We start from the raw sequence: 27,395 nt of genomic DNA, 5'->3' as shown, positions 1-27,395 counted from the left end.
CCCGTTGCTGTGGGCTGCCTGCCCGATGTAGTGAGAGAGGACTCGGAGGCTCCATCATCCCTGGACATTTCCACAACTAAGCTTGTTCTGACCCCCCTGAGTAAGGGCGGTCGCAGGCTTTCTGGTAAGCCTTCATCTTTACCATTTGGTGGTGGGCTGCACGGGAGGTGGATCGAATATTCCCGAATCCTGCAATATATCTTCCTCCGGATCTCTTTTGGATTTTACACATTGTTATTTGGGACACTTTTTTGAACTTTTTATTTTATTTTTCACTTTTATTATTCTTTTCACACATACCTATTTCTGGCATGGTCCCATATTTAAAAGGAATATCACTATGTATTGTATAGATATAAGCTTTAGATGATTATTTTTGGTGTATTTACATTGTTTATTCGGCATTACACCCTAGCATTATCAGAGATTGTGCACCAATTTCTAATCACCAGTTACACTCTTATGTCCAGCGCTACACTGATTGCTGTATATTTGATCTTTGCCTTATATCGAGGTTATAGTGTTTAGCAGCAGGATTTTACTCAATCTTTGTCACTTACGATTCATTTATTTTTCACATCTTCACATTTATGCACGTAGCGCGGTCTTATTTATTTATAACTTTCGGTTGAGCCTAGGATCTTTGGCCTTGAGGACCACTGGTACGTCTCCCCAGGTATAGGCTTTATTCTCTGCCAGGTCGTGGACTGAAAAGAGTAAGGAGGCGAGGTTGACGTCCTTGCCGTCCAGGATGTCCTTCCTAATACTGGCTGGGACCAGATGTGCCGGGCAGATAGTGGGACTTGTCCCTGTAGTACCTGCCATAAGGGGTGTCAGAACCTGCACTGTGGGCGGATCCCGGATGGTCGTGGCTGGGCGAGCCTCCAAGAGTGCCACTCTGGCTTGAACATCCATGACTGTAGTCGATAAAGATGACACCATGGTGTGAAGTTGGGATATTGCAGCGGAAATTGTTTAGAGAGTAGCCTGTTGAGTACTGGGCCCAGCTGTGGCTGACGGGGGGAAGAGGAGCTTAAAAAGCTCTGCCTTCTTGGCCGTAGCAGGGTAAGGCACGCCCTTGCGCTTCAATTATGCCGTTAATTTGGGGATGGTCCATCCCCTGAGGGACTGCACGCTGCCACTGTCTGACATTGGAGAAGGTGACAGAGGGGCGGTGAAGTCTTCGCTGCCAGCTTGAGAGATGGCTCTAGGTGGCTTGTGCCCTGGAAGTGAAGTACTGTCTTTTGAGGTCGCAAGATGGTCAACCGGAACCTATTGAGGGTGACATAAAGTCTAGATTGTTTCTTTTTCTGTGTCAGTATACGTACCTAGCTCCTGTCCTCTAAGAGGGGTGTGTTTCTCTTTTTTTTTTTTTTTTGTACCTGGGGGAATACCGTCCAACCTGGTGCAGAGTGGACCTACTGAACTTGACTGACCTAGAGAGAGAAATTACATATGACAACTGGTGAGGGTTTTGACTATCTGAATTGAACAGGTGACTTAAATGACGGACTTGTATAACTTGCAGTACGTTTATGCGAGTTTGTCGATTTGGAAAAAAAATTTTTTTTTTCTTTCCTTTTTTTTTACTTGATGCGACTATTGCATGACAAGAAATGAATGAAATGTTTATGCCTGGATGAAGGCACAAACCAGTGTTGCACCGCAACAAGCAAGTAATCAAACTGTGGAACAAAAATTAAATGAAATGAGGCCATACCAGACGAATCGATGCATCTCGGATACCACTGGATTCGAATCGGAGCTCGGTATGTGACAGTGAAATGAATGAACTGTTTTATCTTGACAAAGGCACGAAACGGTCGAGCGACTGACAACGAATCGGACTCTGGAGCATGTACTGAAATGAGGCCGAAAACAACTGGGGCACACCGGGACGAATCGGTGCATCTTAGATGCAACTGGATTTGAATCGGAGCGTGTTACGTGACGGTGAAATGAAATGATTGCCATGACGGAGGCACGAATCGGTCAGCCGCAAGTGCGACTGACTACGAACCGGACTCTGGAGCATGTACTGAAATGTGGCCAAAAAACCCTGGATCGCGCTGGGACGAATCGCTGCATCTCGGATGCGACTGGATTCGAATCGGAACATGATACGTGACTGTGAAATGATTGCCATGACAGAGACTCGAATCGGTGAGCCGAGTTTTGCGACTAACGAAAACGGGTTCTGGAGCATGTACTGAAATGAGGCCAAAAACCCTGGGGCACGCCGGGACAAATTGGTGCATAAGGATGCGACTGGTTTCCACCCGGAACGTGATTCGTGACCGTGAAATGATTGTCATGACAGAGGAATGAATCGGTGAGCCGTAGACTGACTAACGACGAACCAAACTCTGGAGCATGTACTGAAATGAGGCCGAAAAAACAACTGGGGCACACCGGGACGAATCCGTGCATCACGGATGCCATTAGATTCGAATCGGAGCTCGGTAAGCGACAGAGAAATGAGTGAAATGGTTAAAATGATTGAAATGGTTGAAATGATTTGCTACGACTGAGACACGAGTCGGTGTACAGCAATTGCGACTGGCAACGACCTGTCTGTGGAGCATGGTACGGTGAAAAAATATTTGTGACATGTAAAACGAAGCGGTGCAACACTGTTGCTACAAGGTACGACTCGTAGTGAAGTACATAAAAGTATCACAATGTTTGTTTGTGATAGCGGTGCGAGTGAGTGGCTAACGATACGGCTGTGTAGGGTTTTACGAATGACTCGTAAGCTTCGATATCGAGATAGTTGGCAGGATATCTAACATAAATGCATGAAATGAAAGGTCAAACGTAAAAACCCTACCTGCGACAGCTGAGCCAGACACTTTGTACAACCACGATGGTAACGAAAGCCTCGAGAACTTCGAAGACGGAACTCGCGAATGCTAACGAATCTCGAATAGTCGGCCTAGTGCCGTAGTATCGCGCACAGGAAACCGACAAAGACCACAGGCGAGCGGGCTGGTTAAATACCCCCCCGTGCTCCTCCCATAAATTCTGGCCAGCATACTGGCCTTCTAACATATATATATACATACATCCTCATATTTTATATATATTTTTAATTTTACAGGTTCACCACCTGTTATAGCACGTATTCGACATACACATGTGGGGGTTGCTGTGGTGTGGTGGTCACAGGTCTCTCGGCTGCTCCCCGAGTCAACATCTGAATTCCCCCCAATCCCTTATGGGGGGAGGGGGTGGGGGGGAACCCCCCATCTCAACCCCGGGTGAGACACTCTGTCCGAACCCCCTGCCTTTCCATCTCGGAATTGGGCCTGGTCCATGAGCGGGACCGTAAGTCTCTGATTAAATGTGTAGTTCCTTTTCCATAGTCATGTCCCTTTGAGGACCCTATACTAATGGTCCTCTCTTTAATTATAGTACAATCAATGCATCCCACTCCTGATGAGTCCACAACAAGGGTGCCCAGACAAACTCGTCATAATCATGGATTTTTATTTTAATATAATATTTTGTCAATGTTGTATACTGAGGTGTATATTGGATGTACCATGCTATTCTGGATCTGCTTTGTTGATCATGTCTATGTGATTATACATATATGCTCTCCTTTGATTTTCAATTCTTCATTTCTGTATCAACAATGTCTTTAGTATCCGACTATGAATTGACGTGTTTTTGATTAAAGCATATCGATACTAGAATTAATGTTATTATTATCATTATTATTATGAGTATTATTATCATGAGTATTAACATTATTGGTGGTGATATATTATTGTTATCATTACCGCTATCAATTTTTGACTATCTTAATCAAACAACATACTTGTACTGGTCTGATGTATGCGGTGGCTTTGCATTATTCTGCGAAGCCACTGCATTACATCATATCATTATCAAATTCTATTGCAGAATACATACCGTTCGTTTCAATTATCAAATGCACAGACACGCCTCATGTAAAGTCTCACCAATTTTTCTTTTCTTTTGACATGAATGCTAACATGTTTTGTTACTTACTGAAGCAGAGCATGATCCCCTCCCTTCAGAGACTGGGCTGCAGGGCAATATTCCAACATGATAATGACCGCAAACACACCTACAAGATGACCACAGCCTAGCTAAAGAAGCTGAGGGTAAAGGTGATGGACTGACCAAGCATGTCTCCAGACCTAAACCCTATTGAGCATCTGTGGGGCATCCTCAAAACGGAAGGTGGAGGAGCGCAAGGTCTCTAACATCCACCAGCTCCATGATGTTGTCATTGAGGAGTGGAAGAGGACTCCAGTGGCAACCTGTGAAGCACTAGTGAACTTCATGCCCAAGTGGGTTAAGGCGGTGCTGGAAAATAATGGTGGCCACACAAAATATTGACACTTTGGGCCCAATTTGGACATTTTCACTTAGGGGTGTACTCACTTTTGTTGCCAGCGGTTCAGACATTAATGGCTGTGTGTTGAGTTATTTTGAGGGGACAGCAAATTTACACTGTTATACAAGCTGCACACTGACTACATTGTAGTAAAGCGTCATTTCTTCAGTATTGTCACATGAAAAGATATAATTAAATATTTACAAAAATGTAAATGTGAGAGGTGTACTCACTTTTGTGAGATATAGTGTGTGTGTGTGTGTGTGTGTGTGTGTGTCTATATATATATATATATATATATATATATATATATATATATATATATATATATATAGTAGTATATCTAACCCTATGACAAAATTAAGAAAAAAACAGCATGGGTCCCCCCCAAAATCCATACCAGGCCCTTTGGGTCTGACCCTGATATACCAGACCCTTATCCGAGCAAGAAACCTGGCAGGCCAGGATAGGGGGGACGAGCGAGTGGGCCCCACCCTTCTGAACTATACCAGGCCGCTTGCCCTCAATTAAGGATGAGCCGAACACCCCCCGGTTCGGTTCACACCAGAACTTGCGAACAGACCAAAACTTCGCACGAACGTTAGAACCCCATTGAAGTCTATGGGACTCCAACGTTCTAAATCAAAAGTGCTCATTTTAAAGGCTAATTTGCATGGTTTTGTCCTAAAAAGTGTTTGGGGACCCGGGTCCTGCCCCAGGGGACATGTATCAATGCAAAAAAAAGTTTTAAAAACTGACTTTTTTCGAGAGCAGTGATTTTAATAATGCTTAAAGTCAAACAATAAAAGTGTAATATTCCTTTAAATTTCGTACCTGGGGGGGGGGGGTCTATAGTATGCCTGTAAAGGGGCACATGTTTCCCGTGTTTAGAACAGTCTGACAGCAAAATGACATTTCAAAGGAAAAAAGTAATTTAAAACTACTCGCGGCTATACTGAATTGCCGGCCCGACAATACACATAAAAGTTCATTAATAAAAACGGCATGGGAATTCCCCACAGGGGAACCCCAAACCAAAATTAAAAAAAAAAAAAATGACGTGGGGGGTCCCCCTAAATTCCATACCAGGCCCTTCAGGTCTGGTATGGATATTAAGGGGAACCCCGGCCAAAATTAAAAAAAAAAAATTGGCGCGGGGTCCCCCTCAAAATCTATACCAGACCCTTCAGGTCTGGTATGGATTTTAAGGGGAACCCCGCGCCAACATTTTTAAAAAAATGGCGTGGGGTACCCCCAAAAATCCATACCAGACCCTTATCCAAGCACGCAACCTGGCAGGCCGCAGGAAAAGAGGGGGGGCGAGAGAGCGCCCCCCCCTCCTGAACCGTACCAGGCCACATGCCCTTAACATTGGGAGGGTGCTTTGGGGGTAGCCCCCAAAAGCACCTTGTCCCCATGTTGATGAGGACAAGGACCTCATCCCCACAACCCTGGCCCGGTGGTTGTGGGGGTCTGCAGACAGGGGGCTTATCGTAATCTGGAAGCCCCCTTTAACAAGGGGACCCAAAGATCCCGGCCCTCCCCCCTGTGTGAAATGGTAAGGGGGTACAAAAGTACCCCTACCATTTCACAAAAAAAATGTCAAAAATGTTAAAAATGACAAGAGACAGTTTTTGACAATTCCTTTATTTAAATGCTTCTTCTTTCTTCTATCTTCCTTCAGTTTCTTCCTCCATCTTCTTCTTCTGGTTCTTGTTTTTCTTGTTCTTCTGGTTCTTCATCCAGTCTTCTCGTCCGGCATCTTCCTCAGCGGCGCCGCCTTCACTTCATCTTCTTTCCTCGGGCCACTCCGCATCCACGATTGGATGAGAGGCTCCCGCTGTGTGATGCTTCTCCTCGTCTGAAGAAAGAAGATAGATGAAAGAAGATAGAAAATAGAAGAAAGAAGAAGCATTTAAATAAAGGAATTGTCAAAAACTGTCTCTTGTCATTTTTAACATTTTTGACTTTTTTTTGTGAAATGGTAGGGGTACTTTTGTACCCCCTTACCATTTCACACAGGGGGGAGGGCCGGGATCTGGGGGTCCCCTTGTTAAAGGGGGCTTCCAGATTCCAATAAGCCCCCTGCCCGCAGACCCCCACAACCCTTGCCCGGGTGTTTTGAGGGGCTACCCCCAAAGCACCCTCCCAATGTTGAGGGCATGTGGCCTGGTACGGTTCAGGTGGGGGGGGCCGCTCTCTCGTCCCCCTCTCTTTTCCTGCGGCCTGCCAGGTTGCGTGCTCGGATAAGGGTCTGGTATGGATTTTTGGGGGTACCCCACGCCATTTTTTTTTTAAATTTTGGCGCGGGGTTCCCCTTAAAACCCATACCAGACCTGAAGGGCCTGGTATGGAATTTAGGGGGACCCCCACGTCATTTTTTTTTTTTAATTTTGGTTCGGGGTTCCCCTGTGGGGAATTCCCATGCCGTTTTATCAATGAACTTTTATGTGTATTGTCAGGCCGGCAATTCAGTATAGCCGCGAGTAGTTTTAAATGACTTTTTTCCTTTGAAATGTCATTTTGCTGTCAGACTGTTCTAAACACGGGAAACATGCGCCCCTTTACAGGCATACTATAGACACCCCCCAGGTACAAAATTTAAAGGGATATTACACTTTTATTGTTTGACTTTAAGCATTATTAAAATCACTGCTCCCGAAAAAACGGCCTTTTTTAAAACTTTTTTTTTGCATTGATACATGTCCCCTGGGGCAGGACCCGGGTCCTCAAACACTTTTTATGACAATACCATGCATATAAGCCTTTAAAATTAGCACTTTTGATTTCTCCCATAGACTTTTAAAGGGTGTTCCGCGGCATTCGAATTTGCCGCGAACACCCCAAATTGTTCACTGTTCGGTGAACTGGCGAACAGCCGATGTTCGAGTTGAACATGAGTTCGACTCGAACTCGAAGCTCATCCCTACCCTCAATATGGGGAGGGTGCTTTGGGGTCCCCCCCAAAGCACCTTGTCCCCATGTTGATGGGGACAAGGGCCCCATCTCCACCACCCTGTCCATTGGTTGTGGGGGTCTGCGGGCGGGGAGCTTATCAGAATCTGGAAGCCCCCTTTAACAAGGCGGCCCCAGATCCCACCCCCCCATGTGAATGCGTAGGGGTACTTTGTCAACGTTAAAATCACAATACACAGGTTTTTTTTTAAATTCCTTTATTAAAAAAGAAAAGAAAAGAAAAGTGTCCCGCGATGTCCATCCATCTTCAATTATGCCGCCTGAGGGACCTGAAAAATAGAAAAAAAAAAGCTCTGCCTCGATGGGAGGCCTCTCACCAACTGCTGTCTCTTGGCTGTGACAGCTGTTATATAGGCAAGGGCGGGGCCACCGTGACGTAACCGAGTGACCCCGCACCCTTATGACGTCATGTGATGCCATGTGCCATCTGGTTACATCAGCTGGTGTTCCCGCCCCTTCTATATATAAGAGCTGTCGCAGCAAAAAGACAGCAGTCGACAGGACGCCCCCCCATGGAGGCTTAGTATTTTTAGGGTTTTATTCTATTTTTTGGGTCCGTCGGGAGATCTGATTGAAGATGGGTGGACATCGCGGGGACACTTTTTTTTTTTTAAATGAAGGCATAGTCAAAAACTGTGTATTGTGGTTTTTACTTTTTAACATTTTTTTGGTGAATAGGTAGGGGTACAATGTACCCCATACCCATTCACATAGGGGGGCCCGGCAATACATTACAGCCGCAAGCAATTTTAACCGCTTCCCAACCAGCGCATGCCGATTTACGTCGGCATAATGGCACTGGTGGACAAAAGGGTGTACAGGTACGCCCCCTTTAAGAAGTGGCACTGCGGGTGTGCGCCACGTTCTCCGTGACTATGACCGCAGGTCCCACGGAGTCAAAGTCCACCTGGTGCCCGCGATCGTGTCACGGAGAGGTAAAACTGGGAGATGCTTTTGTAAACAAAGCATTTGCTAGTTCTGCCTAGTAACAGGACAGAGATCACTGCTCTCTGTCATCGAGAGCAGGGATCGCTGTCATGTGTGTTGTAGCCCCTCCCCCCACAGTTAGAATCACTCCCTAGGACACACTTAACCCCTACATCGTCCCCTAGTGGTTAACCCCTTCACTGCCAGTGTCATTTACACAGTAATCAATGCATTTTTATAGCACTGATCGCTGTTTAAATGGCAATGGTCCCAAAATAGTGTCAAAAGTGTCTGATCTGTCCGCCATAATGTCGCAGTCCCGATAAAAATCGCAGATCGCCATCATTACTAATAAAAAAAAATGAATAAAAATGCCATAAAGCTATCCCCTATTTTGTAGAAGCTATAAATTTTGCGCAAACCAATCAATATACGCTTATTGCAATTTTTTTACCAAAAATATGTAGAAGAATACATATCGGCCTAAACTGAGGAAAAAAACTGTTCTTTTATATATATTTGGGGGATATTTATAATAGCAAAAAGTAAAAAATAATGCGATTTTCAAAATTGTCGCTCTTTCTGTTTATAGCGCAAAAAATAAAAACCGCAGAGGCGATCAAATACCACGAAAAGAAAGCTGTATTTGTGGGAAAAAAAAGGACGTCAATTTTGTTTTGGTATAACGTCGCACGACCGGGCAATTGTCCGTTAAAACGACAGAGTGCCGAATCGCAAAAAGTGCTCTGGTCAGTAAGGGGGTAAATCCTTCCAGGGCTGAAGTGGTTAAATGACATTTTTTCCTTCAGAAATGACATCCCCTTAGTCTGTCAATTTACAGGCAGACTAAGGGGACCCCCCAGGCATGATATTTAAAGGAATATTTCATTTTTATTGTTTCACTTTAAGCATTAATAAAATCACTACTCCTGAAAAAAAGGCAGTTTTAAAAAATGTTTTTTGCATTGATACATGTCCCCTACGGCAGTGCCCAGGTCCCCATACACCTTTTATGGCAATAACCTGCATATAAGCCTTTAAAATTAACACTTTTTATTTTTCACATTCGTGTCCCATAGACTTTAACGGTGTTCGCATGTTCACACAAATTGTTTGCCTTTTCGCATGTTCTGGTGCGAACCAAACTTGGGGGTGTTCGGCTCACCCCTACTGACAATGTACAAATACCAAATATCTCCTTGTGTTAACCTATGCACTAAAAAACCTGCAAACCTTGCACAGCTCAGAACCTCGCTTACACTGTTTGTTAGTTAAATACCAGCGTCAGGCAGTTTTAAATTACCTGACAGTAGTAAGGCTAATAAACATTGCTTTCTGGTTAGCTGTTATGGGTTACTACACATACTTCCCCCACTAATTTGAACTGACATGCAAAAATTAATTTTGTGTAACTAACAGTTTAAATGGAGGTTTTACTTCTTGCAGGGGTCGCTGGCAGCAATGAGCAGGAGAAAACAATTGCTGAAATGGTGAATGATGGAGTGGAGGATCTCAGAATGAAATACTATAAGTTTTTGTTTATAGAGAATGTACGTACGTCCCACTAAATGCAATGAAATGAACAAGATGACTGTGATGTCAGTTGTGTTTGTAATATCTGCTCCAGAGGTCAGAGAATATTGCTAAATATTGTAGCAAACTCTGTTTCCTTAAGCCAAGCAGACCAAGTGGCGGTTGCCCAGGGCTTAATACACAGTTTTATGGTCTCAGGCCAAGAGGCACAACATACTGAGGGGTACCTATGGTCCTCAGGAATTTTGCATGGACTGATGTTGCAGCAGGTTTGTAGCCAGTAGCAGTAGGCATGAAATGTGCAGCCAGTAGCAGGGCATGTGGCAGCCAGTAGCAGGGCATGTGGCAGCCAGTAGCAGGGCATGTGGCAGCCAGTAGCATAATTAGAGCTAAACTGAGGTCAGGGTAGGCAGCAGACAATAGGGTAACCCAGGGACAAGCTAGGTAAGGTTTAGGATCGAGTGTCAGAGTAACAGAGCGCAGTTTTCATTGTAGTAAGTCCTATCACAAGCCCAAAGCCCGGACTTGTGATTTTTAAATAGAGAACCGAAGGAGCAGTGGCCATTCAGAGAAGAGAAGATAGGCAGCACTGACCTGCTGTCAGCAGCACAGTCCAAGGTAAGTGCCATTGCTGGCCAATAATAGAGGAGGGGGGTTTGCTGTCCAGCAACCAATGTGTATGCTAGGGATGTGACAGTGGCTGGGCAATGGTCTTTCCGGAGATGGAGACAGGGAGTGTTGAATAGTGCTTAAACATTTTTCATTATAAACTCTCTACTGCATATTTTAGGTGAGCATGTTTAATGGGTAGCACCCTGTTTTATAGAATTTCTAGCATAAATTATTAGTGCCTCAGTACAGCATGACTGACTTGCTAGCAGAAAGATCAAAGAGGCCACCCATCCACATAGTTATTTTCATATAATTTTGCAGTTAGAACTAAACTCAGAAGCTGTCAGAGTACATGACACTGTAGGACTTAAGCCCAGTTTCCTAATACTCACTCATTTACCCCACATTACCCTCCCTCCAAAAACATCATAAACGACTCAAACTAGTTTTTGGAGTAAATGGCCTGACGGCCTTATATTTATTAAAATATAAATTACCATAAATATAACATAAATAACCGTAAACTTTTAATAATAACTTTATTGGGGTAACTATCAGTAAACAACTATCACCATGGTCACTGTAAACAATTCTTTTACTTTTGAACCTACCAGTCGGCAACCCCTGATTCGGCAGTACCCTAACTTCCAATGACCTAAACCTTTTACCTCCTCCAAGGCCTTCATAGCCTGAAAGTACACAACCTCAATCCCCATCCTTCATGGATGGGTGCCAGCAAAACCCCCTATCCGATGGATGGGTACCATAATGCAACCCCCATCCCCTGGATGGGTACAACATGTTTCATACATGTAACTTGACATATCCTATTAAAGGAAACCAAAAAACTGCCACAGCACGAAAGGGGTAACCCCTTACCCTTGCGCGCACCTCCACACCCTCAAGCCTCTCTGAATCCCCTCTTGCAAACCTAGAGACTATAGATCTGTCCCCACCTCGTTCAAATGTACCCCGTCACTGCGTAAATACCTCCAGGTATCTACCTCCAGCTCCCTATGGCGGATGGCTAAACCCCCGTTCTTAACAAAGAATCTGCTCACTTCCTTGTTCACCTTTATCCTTACCCTGTCCACCTTCTTTGCTGGCCATGCCCAACGCCATGACAACCTACCCACCATGTCTGACCAAACTAAAACCATCTTAGGGTATGCCGCTCTCAAACGCCAAAAATCACATTTAATATCCCGAATAAGGTCCCTCATGGATCTTGCTCCCATGTCATTCCCACCTACGTGTAATAGCAAAACATCAGGAGCCCTATCTAGTTTGCAAAATCTGTGTATTTCCCCCAACACCCTGTTCCATCGCATACCCGGGACCCCGATCCACCTGATGAGTGCTTCTTGCCTGGGGATCCTTAACTGCCTGCACGTCGGCTCTCTTGGCCCCCCAAAAAACATACGAATGGCCGAGTATCCATACCAGGCCAAAATCATTACCTGCAAACAAGAAAAATAATACAAAAATTGAAGAGGGTCGCACCCCATCCTGACCACGCATTTTTTTAAAACCGCTATAAACTGAAATTTTGATAAAAACCCACCATCCTCATGTATTAACAAAGGCCCCTCAAACTCCGATCTAACCTCCAAAAAGGATTTCACTACATTAACAGGGCAGATACTTACCTCGTCAATCCTGCCAACATCCAAGTACTTGCCTTTTCCAGCCTGATCAGTCTTAGACCTTCTGATCCACACTCTAATAGACTCGTGCAACAACTCTACATCTCCCACCATGAGGCCCCCTTGTATTGTCTTAGAGGGGCTGACTAACTCACTGATGCGCAGTGCCCCAAAAAATGCCAAAGCAAAGGCTGCCCGAAATAACATGCGTTCGTAAACGGATATACATACCGTTTCCGAACTACCAAGCAACCGTCTCAACATATCAAACGACACCGGTCGCCTCCCATCCCTACTTTTGTGTGTCTTCCTATACCCTTTAACAGCCTGCCTTACCCAAAATTCCTTTGTATAATCCCGGAGCCCTTGCCATTTAAAAAGAAAGGCCAAACCTGCCAACTCGCGGTCTATGGCAGCTGCCGAGATACCCTTTTCGAAACCCCTAATAATGAAATACAGGACTGCATGTCCGACTGCCGGATCATCTGAGGCTATTCCCAGGTCGGTTAAACAGGTAAACCAGGCTTTCCATGCCTTAGAGTAGGCATTCCACGTAGCCATACTCACGGATTGCTGAATCCACTTTGCTGCGATCCCAAAGCAATGTTCCTCATCCAGTTGGGACAGGCGATCCCTTGCTGTTCCGCCTCAGGCGCCAACGTCCGGAACCTGTCCCACTGAAAACGAGACAAAGCCTTAGCCAAAGTGTTATCGACCCCAGGTAAGTGTACAGCATAAATGAATGCGTTCACTTGTAAACAGCGAAGCACCAAATGTCTTAACAACCTGACCACCGGAACCGATGCTGCAGTAAGCCGGTTAACCACTTGGACCACCCCCAAATTGTCACAATTGAAGCGTACTTTTAAATTTCTGAACGAGTCCCCCCACAGTTCCATGGCCACAACAATTGGGAACAGTTCCAATAGAACCAGGCTCTTCAAGAACCCTGCCTCCTGCCATGCCGACGGCCATCTGGCCGCACACCGATGACCTATTAAAAAAAGCCCCAAACCCCAGGAGCCGGCCGCATTGGTGAATAGTTCCAGATCACAATTGCTGATGGGACCCGACATCCAAAGAGCCCTTCCATTAAAGGACTCTAAGAAAACCTGCCATACACATAAATCTTCTCTATGTTCACGAGTAAGACTGACAAAATGTGTTGGCGCCCGGATCCCTGCTGTAGCAGCTGCCAGCCGCCTGCAAAAAACTCTGCCCATTGGTATGATTCGGCAAGCAAAGTTCAGTTTTCCCAGTAAAGATTGAAGTTGTCGTAGCTGTAGTTTCCAAATCCCTATGGTCCCACGCACTTCCTCTTGTAACTTCACCAGTTTGTCCTTCGGAAGCCTGCACTCCATCCTCATCGAGTCTATCTCAATGCCCAGAAACGTTATAGTCACTGTTGGACCTTCTGTTTTCTCAGGGGTTAATGGAACCCCAAATCGGTCCGCCAGGTGTTGCAGCGTCCCCAACAGCACTGCACAAATATTAGAGCCCGCTGGGCCAACACATAAGAAATCGTCCAAATAATGGATGACTGAGTTGATCCCTGCGACATCCCTAACTACCCATTCCAGGAATGAGCTGAACGTCTCAAAAAGAGCGCAAGTTATAGAGCATCCCATGGGCAGGCACCTATCCACATAGTAAGCCCCTTCCCAGGTACACCCTAGTAACCGAAAACTGTCCGGGTGCACCGGCAATAACCGGAAAGCCGATTCAATGTCAGACTTTGCCATTAAGGAACCCTGCCCAAACCTCCTCACCCATGACACGGCCACGTCAAAAAATGTGTACGTCACTGCACACTCCTCAGGTGCAATGGCATCATTGACCGACCCCCCTTTTGGAAAAGAGAGGTGGTGTATGAGCCTAAACTTGTTAGGCTCTTTTTTGGGAACAACTCCCAAAGGGGAGACCACTAAATCCGGCAGCGGCAATTCTTTAAAAGGGCCCGCCATACGTCCCAACGATACCTCCTTCCCTAATTTTTCGGAAACTACCGCTGGATGTTGCATTGCCGACTTCAGATTCTGAGCCTCTGGCGGTGTTGTTGCCAAAGAACATGGAATCCGAAAACCGCTCGTAAAGCCAGCTTCTAATATAGCAGCCGCTGCCCGATCGGGGTATCTACTGAGGAAAGGACACATCCTTTCCACCCACACCGGAGTCTTCCCTCTTAACCGAAGCATCTCCGACACGACCTTTTCCTTTTTTGAAACATTTGGACAGCGCATGAGATCCCCCGCAGCCAGAGCACTGATGTTCGAAGCGACAGTTGGATCCAAATCTGCAGGTGCCCTCATTAAACTGCCAGCAATAACCCCATCTTTTTTCGGCCGGCTGTCCTGGAGTTGCGGAACCTCCGACCCCTGCCTGAAAAAACTGATTCGGGGCCCTCGCCGCCATCATCAACCTCATCCATAGGTTTATGTCCTTATGGTCCCAGCGCAGAGTCGGTCTCGCCGCCATTCTTTACGAAATTGTTCATCGTAGCGTAACCAAGCCATGCCACCATACGTCCTGTGGGCCTTGCTAATGGCTTCTAAATAAACGAATAAAGCTGAGCAGTTCTCCGGTGCCTTTTCACCTACCACGCTTGCTAAAATGGCAAACGCCTGCAGCCAATTAGCAAATGTACGCGGAATTAAGCGGTATCTACGCTTTTCCTCATCCTCCTTCTTGCCCTCGACTGGTATCAACCTGTCCAGGTTAAATTTCTCCAAAGGCAATAACGTGAATATTTCTACCTATTCGCCCTTCCATATCTTTTCTTTAATCTCCGTCTTCAAATGAGCACCCAAAGGGCCCTCAAAACACACGTAAACTTCGCTCCTCGCCGCATCTGCCAACCTAACTGAATCCGGGCCTTTTTTCACCCGTCTTCCCCTGATCCCCCGAAGTCGTGGCCACCGCTGTCGGGTTGGCATCCACCTCAGGCACCACCGGAGTAATGCCTGTGACCTGTGTATCCCCTCCTGTCTGCGGCAGGGTAGGTGCCGTCCATGCACTCGCGGGACTACTTCTTGTCCCTGCCTCAACCCGTGCTACTAGCTCCTTCAGCCCAACTAACAGTTCCCGCAATCCATCGTTCCCAGGCCCGGGTCCCCCCAGTGTCGGCGTGGCTATGATAGGCCCAGACATCCCAGACCCTGTTGACCTCGCTGTACCTGTCAGTCCCCCCTGTTTACCTTGCCCCAATAATGTATGCAACAAAGATGTAATAGAATTCGAAGAATCGCACTCACCGGGCTGCTCTGGACTGGGCCCAACAGCCGCCACTTCTGGAACCACCGCCGCTGGATGTCGTTGGTCTTCTCCACCATCCGACCCGGACAATTCTCCCTCTGATCGATCATCGCTGGTTTCGCTCCTGCCGACCGCCTGCTGCACCCCAGACGCGGCTGCTCTGGGTGCCGAGGGTCTGCGGTGCTGTGACCGACCTCTCTCAGAATTACCGCCAGACCCATTAGATGCCCCCCTAGATGAACTCCTGCATCTGCTACATTGTGGAGTACGTATAACCTGGCTGCTTCCTGCACTCGTGCCCGACCCAGCATTCCTCGCTGACCCACTCCTGTGCTGCCGTGTGTTGCTGGCCGACCCTGCTGCCTGTGCTGTCTCCTGGCATGCTATTCCCTTCTCTCTGGTGTCATGCCTCCTCTCCGCCCCTGCTGTTCCATCCCTCAGTGCCATGCACCTGCGACGCGCTGGGGGGGAAGAGCCGTGTGGTCTGCTTGGCATTCTTCCGCTGGTCCCTCTGCCTCTGCGACTGGCCCCCCTTGCCTCCCCTGCACTGGTCACAGGGGGCCGAATGCTGCTACTGCTCTGGGGATCATTGGTGTCCTCTGGCCTCCCCCTTACCCGAGACTCTCCTGGGCCTGATGCAGGGCTGTACCTCTCAGGCAGCCGGGACCGCCGTGCACGAGGTGTGGGCGCCCCCCCCGCTCACCGCTGCTCTGTCCTCAGCTATGTCAGAAAGCTGCTGCTGCAGCCAGTCCGCGCCGTGAGCGGCAACCGCCGCTCTCAGTTGCTCTAGGAAACCCTCCATTGCCGCCATCCTGACTAATATGGCAAATAAAAGTTGATTATATAGCAGGATTGAAGAGCGGTGAGGTGCTGTGATCAATCTTCTCCTCCACCGCTCTTCGAATGACGTCACTTCCCCCCGCCTGTTACCTTCCCTTCACTGATCTCTCAGCCCCTCCCCTTCTCTAAAAGGGGAAACCTCTTAAGACGGCAACTGTGCCATCCATCATTGTCATGCCGTCCCTGCGCCCATCATTGCACTTAGCTCCGGGACTCTCTATACAAATTAATAAGGAAAAAAAAGCAGGTCCTATGACCTGTCAATGCCATGTTAACAGATCTCCTCCAAACAAAGGGTTGTCTCTGCTGCTTTAAGCCAGTGGTCTACAATCTATGGCCAATAGGCCACATTCAGCCAACTACAATATCTGATCTGGCTTGCAAATAGGGTCAGTGGTGTATCCTCAATGTGCACAAATTGAAAATTAATGTCAGAAGAAGCTGCATATGGTCTCCACTTCTGATGTAAGGGGGGGGAGGGGGCTCTAATTGTGACTCTGATGGGGACTCAGATGTAGGGGGACTGGTGGGTATTTTTTAATTTTTTTTTTAGCCTATGAATATTTGTAAAATATATGATGTGCCCCTTGTACTGAAATGTTTGGAGAACCCTGGCTTAGGCAGTGAGTAGGCAGTAGGATACTGTAGTCTGTATTCTATATTCTATGAACGGGCTATAAAATGCAGGCTGCAGTACTTAATAGACCAGCAGAGTATAACAGAGATCGAATAGCAGCATCTGCTCCATTTGATAAATTGGTCCCTTAGTTTTGTAAAGTACTGTAAATAAAACATATAATTTTACCTTTGTATTTTGTACCTTATTTTTCTTCCTATTCTCCTCTTACATCCTGTGGACTTTTTGTATGAACTTATGAATTATGCTGTAATCATTAGAACTTGCCAATGGACTGCTTATAGAACAACTCAAGAGCGTGCAGGAAAGGGTGACAATGTTGTAACTGGATGCAATAAGTGTCACCCGCATGCACCGCATGATTCCTCCATCCACACAGTTTAGCGTACATGGAGAAATCTGTTGCACTTTTTCCATCTAACCATAGAAAATCTGCAGATAATCTATAGGTGTTTGGCCAGCTTAAGAAGCATTGGAAGGCTAACAACAGGTACAAACAAGGCCAAGGATAAATCCAAGGGAAAAAACAAGCTTAACTTACCACCAGCCCGCAGACAACCAAATAACCTGTCTAACAGTATGAGTTAAAAGTAGGGGTTTAGTCTGCACATATTTGCAAATGCATGCGTAAGCCACAGAGCCTTGTCAAGGCACCCTAACACTAATTTGTAAGTTTCCCCACAGTGGAGGCACATGCAGTCTGATGGATAGGTGAGAGCAGGTGGACTGAAAGGGAGCCACCCCTTCTTAAAGGTACAGGGGCACACTGAACACCCAGCATATAGCACAATGGGTGCAAAGGTGTCAGTGCGTTGCCTGGCCAAAAAAACACAACAGTGATACAAAAAGATGCCACTTGCTCCTATCTATAGCTGGCTATCACAGTAAGAAGAAATAAAATAAATATCTGTGCTAAAAATGAACCACAATAACATACAGCAACTATGCACTATAACCCAGATAGTAGGCAAAAAGCAAATATATAACAAAAAATCTGCAGCGCTATTGAAATAAACTAATGATAATAAAAAGTGATAATTAATATAGCTGACATACTAAAGTGCATTAGTGCAAATGTGGATGTGGATTTTTGCACTAAAGCACTTTAATATGTCAGCTATATTAATTATCACTTTTTATTATCATTAGATAATTTCAATAGCGCTGCACTTTTTTTGTTATATCTCACAGTAAGAAGCATTGGAAGGCTAATAACGGGTACAAAAAAGGCCAAGAATAAATTCAAGGGAAAAACAAAGCATGTGCCTCCACTGTGGGGGCACTTATAAATTAGTGTTAGGTACCACAGATACCAGGATGCCTTGACGAGGCTCTGTGGCTTACGCATGCATTTGCAAATGTGTGCAAACTAAACCCCTGCTTTTAACGCATACTGTTAGACAGGTTATTTGGTTGTCTGCGGGCTGGTGGTAAGTTAAGCTTGGTTTTTCCCTTGGATTCATCCTTGGCCTTGTTTGTACATGTTGTTCGCCTTCCAATGCTTCTTACTGTGATAGTCAGCTATAGATGGGAGCAAGTGGCGTCTTTTTTGTATCGCAGTCGTGTTTTTTTGGTCAGGTGGATTCCCTTCAGTCCACCTGCTCTCACCTATCCATCAGAATGCATGTGCCTCCACTCTGGGGAGACTTATGTTTATGGGCTCCCTATATGTGGCCAAATTAATCATTATAGTTAAAAAGCCTTGGTAATCACTCTGACATCTTCTTGCAGGAAGAAAACAAGGATAAATACCTGGAGGAATTGTCTAATCAGTTGGGTTATTTTGAAAAGATTCTGTCAAAAAATGCGAATGGCACTAAGTTTCTGGTAGGAAATGGGGTAAGCATAATTAACTGTTCTTAGACACAGTGGTGGATCTACAGATTTCTCTGGAAGTGAAAAACTATTGGCTAGACTGGTCTGTATCTTGAACCTCCCAGACTTTATCAGAGGGTTGGGTATATTTGCCACCACAAAGCTTCCAAGGACCCCAAATATCTGTAAAGATTACAAATGATATTTGGACTCCTACTAAGTTCTACTGTTTGGCTGTAAGGCTGAAACACCATCTTCTATAGCAAATAGATGGTGATAATAATAATAATAATAAAATTGATTCTCAGTGGTGCCACCAACACTTAGACCCCTTACACACTGAGGCAGTTTTCAGGTGTTTTAGCACCTCCCATTCATTTCAGTGTGTCTTTTCACACTGGGGCGGTGTGAAAAGACAAAAAAAAGTCCTGCAAGCAGCATCTTTGGGGCGATTTGGGAGCGCTGTATACAGAACCATGCCCATTGAAATGAATGGGGAGCGCTTCTAAAGCGCTTCCGAAGCATCGCAACATTTTTAATTTCTTTGGGGTTAAAAGCGCCCAGCTAGCATCCTAAAGCACTGCTAAAATGAGCAGTGCTTTAGCGCTAACGCGGTCGCGGCTCAATGTGGAAGAGGTCTCAACTGAAAACAAAATGTAAAAAGAGCACCACAGTAATAAATAACAGCATTCATTTGGGCTTTAACTAAATCGGTCTTCTGGGACCCTGACCTACTTTTCATCCAAATTAAATTTTTTGTTTCTACAGATTACATATGCTGACTATCACTTAGTGGATACTCTGCAGTGCAATCTAGATGTTTCTCCAACATGCCTTTCTGCTTTTCCACTACTATCAGCCTACCTGGAGCGAATCCTCAAGCGGCCAAAACTTAGCGAGTACTTGAAATCTGATGGACGCCAGAGACGCCCCATCACCACTAAGCACAAGTGAATAGGAATTTCACAAAACCCTTAACATGCTTTTTAGTTTTAGACCCCATTCACACTGGAATGTTTTTTATCTTGTTTCCCTATGCTTGACTACACTCAACATGTAGAATCCTATTGTTTCTAACTATCTCTGTTAACATGTCTATGCTCAGTTGCCCTATGCTAGATGTTCAAAAAAGTACAAAAGCCAAGAAATCACCAGCAATATGCTCTGCTTGGGTGTGAATGCAGGCTTAGGCCCTGCTTTTTTATTTGCCTAAACTGCAGCAATACCAACATACAATAATCTATACCACACTTTTGGAGAAATCACACCAATTCTTAATAAATGCTGTCCCTTCCTAAACTAAAGAATTAGGGTTGTCCTGTGAAAAATTGTAAATGTGAAAATTGTGGTTGGCAGTCTCAGTTGGTGTAAAATATTGTGTTCTCTACAATTTCATTTTCAGAGCAAATATAAATTTCATTTATACAATATACGGTATGTATGGTATTGAAATATTAAACAACTACATGAAATTATATTATGAGTGACAGTTATTTTCTTTTTTGTGCACAACAGCACATTCTGGTAGCAGCTGTTTTTCAACAGATGATTTTTAGGTGATTAACTGCTTGCTAAAAATACAATATGTAATAGTTTAAATGTCAATAGCTTGGCCACTATCACAGTTAAACACTAAAATAACTATCTCAAGAACAATGGCAAAACTGGTTCTGTACACTATTTACAATACAGTCCATGGAAGCCCAAATAATTTGGAGTTAGGCCTCATTCACACGAGGCGGACTCCGTTTCCACGGAGCCCGCCTCGGTCCGCCGGCTCAGCGGGAGATCAGTCCGTTGATCTCCGCTGAGCCAGCGGATGACAGGTCCCTCTCTGCTCACTGAGGCAGTTTTCAGGTGTTTTAGCACCTCCCATTCATTTCAGTGTGTCTTTTCACACTGGGGCGGTGTGAAAAGACAAAAAAAAAGTCCTGCAAGCAGCATCTTTGGGGCGATTTGGGAGCCAGCGGATGACAGGTCCCTCTCTGCTCACTGAGCGGGGAGGGGCTTGTCAGGCGCCGCTTCTGCCTATGGAGGGATCGGACGAAAACGGACAGAATGTCCGTTTTCGTCAGAACTCACCTGATCCGATCTGGCAGCAACGGATCTGGACGTAGGGCCATCCATCTACTTTTAGCGGATCGGACGGGGTCGGATGTCAGCGGACATGTCTCCGCTGACATCCGTCGCTCCATAGGCTAACATGGAGCCCCCGTTCAGGTCCACCATCAAAACTGACAGGCAGACCTGAACGGTTCGATCATGTGAAAGGGGCCTAACAGGGCGGTTACCTCTAGACAATTTGTTTCAGTCTAAATTCAAATTCCGACAAATTTGGTTATTTGGATGTATCCAAATCTCCAAATAGAATAGTAACCAATTTCTTTGAAATTCATTAAAATTAGTTCTGCTTATTAAGTTTCTAACGAATTCTAAATTTTCAAAATGATTAGAATTCGGATCGGTCGAAAAATGATCAAATTCTGTGTGAAGAATAACTGGTTGTTAAGCAATGGCCGGGAAACCGGCTGTCACGTCCTAACAATTGATGAGTCATCAGCTGTCAGCTGGCTTCCCCACTGACAGCTGAAATGTAAACAAAATAATGCAGGCAATAGAAAATTCTGAAAAATTCAGAAAAAAATCCAGACCAGACCCTTATCTGGGTATGCAGCCCAACAGATCAGAAAAGGGGGGTGCGGTGAGTGAGCACCCCCCCCCCACCTCCTGAACCATACCAGGCCACATGCCCTCAACATGGGGGGTGGATGCTTTGTCCATACCAGGCCCTTTGGGTCTGGTATAGATTTTAAGGGGCACTCCATGCCAAAATTTTTTTTTAAAATGGCGTGCCCCCCCCACCAATCCATACCAAGCCCTTTGTATCTGGCATGGATTTTAAGGGGAACTCCATGTCAAATTTTAAAATAAAACTGGCGTGGGGTCCCCTCAAAATCCATACCAGACCCTTATCCGAGCAAGAAACCTGGCAGGCCAGGATAGGGGGGGCGAGCGAGTGGGCCCCACCCTTCTGAACCATACCAGGCCGCTTGCCCTCAACATGTGGAGGATGCTTTGAGGCCCCCCCAAAGCACCTTGTCGCCAAGTTAATGGCGCCAAGGCCCATGGCCCTATTGCTGTATACAGATGACTCATCTGCAGACCCTGTGTTTATATGTAAATAACCTGATAACCTGATTGATATGCAAATAGTGGCAGGATTCATATGTAAATAGCTGCAAACCGGCAGCATTCATATGTAAATAAATGCGTCATTCATATGTATATCATGCCCCCCTGCGGTCATATCCACCATCATCTATACTGAATGCTGCCCACTGGGGAGATAAAGGGGCATACTTGAAAGTCCTGCCTGCAACTGTGCTTATTAAGCCTAACATCAGCCTGTTCTGTTCTGCAAAGGTAAGCAAATTGTGTGTGTGTGTGGGGGGGGGGGGTAGTGTGGGGTGTGCAGAGGTAGGCAGAGAAAGAATTACAGTTTAGGGTGTACAGGTGAGCAAGGAGGGGATGTATAGAGGTAAGGAAGGTGGGTGCAAAGATGAGCAGAGGAAGGCAGGTAGAGTTAAAGGGGAGGGGGAGTGGAGAGGATGGGGGAGGTTTGGGGTGCAGAGGTTAGCAGGGGTTTAAGGATGCAAAGGTGTACCGACGGTGGATAAAGATGTAGGTCACGTGTAGGGCAGCCCATTCATTTCAATGGGCTGCTCTATGCACTAGAAATGCGGAAGAAAGTCCCTAACCCTTTTTCAAAATCACACGGTGCCAAGGCATATGTCAACAGATGCGTGAGGGTGCCATTAACAATTAATGGCACTGCTGTGTATCTGATAAACGGCAGCACGTTTCTGTGGTGTCAGGAAAACGATTTTGCATGCATTCCCAACACACAAATGTGAACGCAGGCTAAATGTCTCAGTGGTCAGTGTAAATCTTCTCATTACATTGGTGCTTGGTGTACAATCCTTTCATTCACACTAGTGGCCGTGTGAAGTTTCCCCTTACATTAGTGGTCAGTGTAAACCCCTATTACATTAGTGGTCAGTGTAAACCCCTATTACATTGGTGGCCAGTGTTGAAACTCCTTTTTATACTGCACTCCTCTTTATACTGCACTCCTCTTGCACTGCCACTGATCCCGATTCCCAGGAGTTCTAGGACCCCTAGCAGTTTTCTGTCTATTGATGGATTCACTCACATCCCCAATCCATGTTGTGCAGGCAGTGAGGAAATGATGTGCTGTAACCTCTAGCAACCAATCAGTGAGCCGTAATGTGTATTGTAACCTCTAGCAACCAGTCAGTAAGTGGTAATGATATGCTGTAACCTCTGGCAACCAATCGCAATCACTGCCTGATCTGAAGCAGTAAACTGATTTTGAGTCTAGCTTCCATTTTTTTGTATGTCTCAGAGCAGGTTGAGAGCGAAATTGCATGGGGGGAGGGGGCCCAAGAAAATTTTTGCTCAGGGCCCAATCAATTTTTTAAGACGGCCCTGGTACTAAAAGTACACTCTGACTGAATGCCATTTAGCTTTCTAAAGCACCATCATGCATATCAAAAGCAAATGTCCTGCATGAGCAAAGTGATTGTAAATGCAAAACACACAGCAAACAACACAGCCCGACAGCCTGCGTGTCTCTCCCTCTGCAACTTTCCGTTTTGCACAGTCACATAACTCTGACACTGACAGCAGAAAGTACCCCATTTCTCCAATCTACACATGGCTGTGGTATCATAAACCGTATTATTTGGGATTTGGGCACAGTTGTATCTTTTCTCTGGTGGTAAATAGGGCTGCGCTACTCTCAAACATACATTGTGATAAATTATACTCATAAAAAATGTATTCGAAAAATCGTCCCAAAAGTGAATTGCTTCTCCTAATAGGATAGCCAGTGAGTCAATAATAACACCAATATGGACAGTGAATGGGGATGGGGACTTCCTATTATGGAAGGTCACAATCGCTTGTGGCTAATACCAAGCCAGGGCCTTTATCCGATGAAGGGGATAGCCTAATGGCAACGCTCACCCAGTATGCATTCCATAAACCAAGGCACGGCTGTACTCGTGTCGGTGATTAGGTCCAGAACCCTCCACAGAGCTTGTAGTGACGAGTTCCTCTCTGAGTGATGTACTCATAGATCCCCCAAAAGAGATAAAGTTGCCATAGTGTAAAATCTCAAACTTTCATATAAAACTAAAAAATATTGCACTTACATCAAGGAGTTTAAAAATAAGCAATTATACAAAAAATATAATTTAAAAATTGTCCCAAAAGTGAATTGCTTCTCCTAATAGGATAGCCAGTGAGTCAATAATAATACCAATATGAACAGTGAAGGAAGTCCAAACTAAATATTGGTGTTATTATTGACTCACTGGCTATCCTAATAGGGGAAGCAATTCACTTTTGTAACAATTTTTAAATGATATTTTTTGTATAATTTTTTATGAGTATAATTTATCACAAAGTATGTTTGAGAGTAGCGCAGCTCTATTTACCACCAGTGTGACTGTGCAAAACAACTGAAAGTTGCAGAGAGAGAGAGAAAGAGAGACATGCAAGCTGTCGGGCTGCAGCAGGGAAGTGCTGTGTTTTTCGCTGTGTGTTCTGCATGTTTGCTGTGCTTTTTATTAATGCAGGGCATTTGCTTTTGATATGCGTGATGGACAAAAATTATTGCTAACTAATTGAAAGAAAGGAGGTTCAGGTCCACATCCTCAATACAATATGTAAAAACAGGGTTCCTCAAAGAGTGGGACTTTAGAGGACCATGAACACTCTGAACAATAGGGCATTTATAAAAAGAATTACACATTTATTACAAAGAGTAATTGACATAATACAAAAATTTAAATAAACTAAAACACATGATGTAAGAAAGCAGGCCAAAGACAGACAGATAAAAGAGGCCCAAATCGACTGTCAGGGAGACAGAGGAAATCCAACGTAAATGAAGTAAAAGTCTTCTTCAGGGAAAAATAGACTGAGGATTTCCAGATGAATACAAAGAATCTACAATATTAATATGAACATAATTACACACAAATTTCAAAATATCACATAATTTGTAAGCTGATCATCTTTACAATTATTTACAAAAAGAGAGCAGAAAATGTAGATGTAGGTATTAATACTGACCTCATGTGTTGCGTATCTCAAATAGGAGATATCTTAACTTAACAAGTAAAAGGAAACTGAGACGTTAAAAAAGCACCATGAAACCAGAGCAAGGTGGAAATAATCCATGTCCACATGAAACCCCTCCCCGTCTGATAAATGCCTCCCAAAGGGGGTCCGGAGCAGTCTCGAGGGACAGACCAACACTGATCTCAGTACATAAAAGAACAGGGGAGTAATGAATAAATCATAGTGTAAGACATAAACTGATGCACAAAATACTATATAAACAAATGAACGCTCAATAAAGTCGTCCAAAAGTAGCCATGACAGGCTCAAGGGTTATGAGGAAAGTACTTCCACCTAACAGGCCTTTTCAACAGATGTCTCCACCTGTTTCTATTTCTACTTTGACTCATACATGAAGTTTGGTTGGTGGGCCTTCGGGTTCTCAAAGAGAGGTAAGGGGTGGTTTCCTGAGTTGGTCCACATAATCTTTGTGGGTCGCAGTTGATGTGCAATCAATGATGATGCCAAAAACAAAACTCATTGGAAGTCGGGCCTTTCTCCTAAACTTGAGGATGTAGGAATAGTACCAGGTCATATGGTATTCTGTACTGTTGTGGGCATGTACAACTACTGAAATGTATTTTCTCAAATTCCGCTTCTTCTCTGTTGTGAAAGTCCCAAGCGTGTTAAGGAGAGTGTGATTTAACTGTGCTGACTGTGGGTGTCCTTGTGGACGATAGGGGATTGTCCCTGACTTCAGAATCCCCAACAGGTCCAGCAACTGCTTAATGAGTCTGTTTTCAAAGTCTCTGCCGTGATCTAAATGGATCATTTGAGGCAGTCCATAATGGACAAAGAATGTTGGCACCAGTTGAAGCAGTTTTTCACCAGGAAAGCCTAGGCAGAGCAGATGAAGTGGTCAGTCACCACAAGGATGCTCAATTGTATCAGGCTCCAAGAACAGAATATCAGTTCACACCACTTTCATTTAACCTTGACTTTGGAGGTGGCCCATTGAGAATGCTCTGGAGGGTACAGCCTTACTTTGTATACATTGTAGACAGAAATTGCAGTAGCTCTAAACTTAAGTCCTCATACAGGGTCACCCTGAAAGCAGACCAGAATGTCTTTTCTCCACTCTGCACTCCACTCTCCACAGGAAGTTGCTTGATCTACTTTTGTGTCCAGTAAAAACAATCCTTGGAAATTTTGAGTTTATAGAGGCTGTATGGACTTTAATGATACTCACATGGACAACAACACATGAATAGTCTAAAAATATTATTTTATTACAACACTGTGACTGCCTTTTGATCCTTAGTGGAGAAGGCCTGAGCATACTTGGTAAAATGATCAGTGACTACCAAGATATTTCCTTGTCCACTCAAGTTGGATTCTAGACACAGGAAATCTATGCAGACTAAATCCATTGGACCCTGGCTTGATAAATGACCCATTGGAGCAGCTCGCTGAGGCAAAGTCTTTCTCTGTATACACCTATGGCAGGAGTGACAGTAATTCTCCACTTCTGTCCTCATGTAAGGCCAATAAAATCTATCTCTTATTAGTTGAAGAGTTCTTTCTGACCCCAAATGGCCATGATGATCATGCAGAGCAGTTAGCACTTTTTCCCTATGTTTCTCTGGCAGAAACAGTTGCCATTTCTCCTCAAGATCTTCAGAGGGGCCCCTTAGGTAGACCACCCCTTGTTGTAATTGTAACCGACTCCACTCCTTATGCAGTAAGTGAGCTTCTCTTCGAGTGCTCCTGAGAAGTAGGTCAGGTCGCTGACTCTCCAAAGCCTCCAGTACCAATCTACAGAGTGGATCTTCCTGTTGGTCTCTCCGAAGGTCTTTTCTTAATAACCTAGGTAAACCTTCCTCTGCAATCTGAGAGACATTTCAGTAACACTTGGGTACCCCTGTTGTAGTCACTCCAACCTCTTCAGCTCTGGCTCCACCCTACTCTTGCCGCTCCGCTCCTTCACAAAGGGCTCTTACCCCTTCTGGGGCAAGCTGAGTCCAATCTTCTTGAGGGCTCAGGTGACAGTGGGGTCTTCTTGACAGCGCATCTGCATCTCTGTTACCCACCCCTGGTCTGTATTTCAGGCTGAAGGTAAATGCTGAAAGGGCAGCCAACCACCTGTGGCCTGTGGCATCCAACTTTGTGGTGGTGAGCAAGTATGTGAGGGGGTTGTTGTCTGTTTTGACCACAAATTCCCCACCATACAAGTAGTCTCTTAGCTTGTCCACCACCACCCACTTCAAGGCCAGAAATTCAAGTTTGTGAGTGGGGTAATTCTTCTCAGCAGGGGCTAGACTTCTGCTCACATAAGCAATGGGCCTTAAGTGCCCATCATGTTCCTGGTAAAGCACCCCACCGAGCCCATCTCGGCTGGCATCCACGTGCAGTTCATAGGGCTTGGCAGGATCCGCATAAGCCAAAACCAGAGCAGTGGTAAGGCTCCACTTCAACTGTCTGAATGTCTCTTCACATTGCGGAGTCCACTGATCATGAATAGACTCCTTCTTCATCCTGGGCCCTTCTTTCCGCTTCCCAAGTTTATCTGAACTGACATCAGCCTCTTCTTGGTTCTTCAATAGTTCCGTAAATGGGTGAGCTATTTTTGCAAACCCCT

At 45.2% G+C, this 27,395-nt stretch overlaps 1 protein-coding gene across 1 annotated transcript in view; it reads left to right on the top strand.

Annotated features, from left to right (window-relative positions):
• The window catches only part of LOC141105346 (glutathione S-transferase P 1-like), a 93,296-nt gene extending 73,214 nt beyond the window's left edge, over positions 1–20,082 (top strand). Inside the window, exons 5-7 of the mRNA XM_073595213.1 lie at positions 9,719–9,822; positions 18,524–18,631; positions 19,376–20,082. Of these exons, the coding sequence (XP_073451314.1) occupies positions 9,719–9,822; positions 18,524–18,631; positions 19,376–19,561 (398 nt within the window). The 3' untranslated portion in view covers positions 19,562–20,082. The remainder of the gene's footprint in view (positions 1–9,718; positions 9,823–18,523; positions 18,632–19,375) is intronic.
• The last annotated feature ends 7,313 nt before the right edge of the window (positions 20,083–27,395 follow it).

Source organism: Aquarana catesbeiana, linkage group LG08 (assembly GCF_042186555.1).
Source record: "Aquarana catesbeiana isolate 2022-GZ linkage group LG08, ASM4218655v1, whole genome shotgun sequence".
Taxonomy (NCBI): Eukaryota; Metazoa; Chordata; class Amphibia; order Anura; family Ranidae; genus Aquarana; species Aquarana catesbeiana.
The sequence above is the reverse complement of the archived record's forward strand: the minus strand, read 5'-3'. Positions and strand labels throughout refer to the sequence as shown.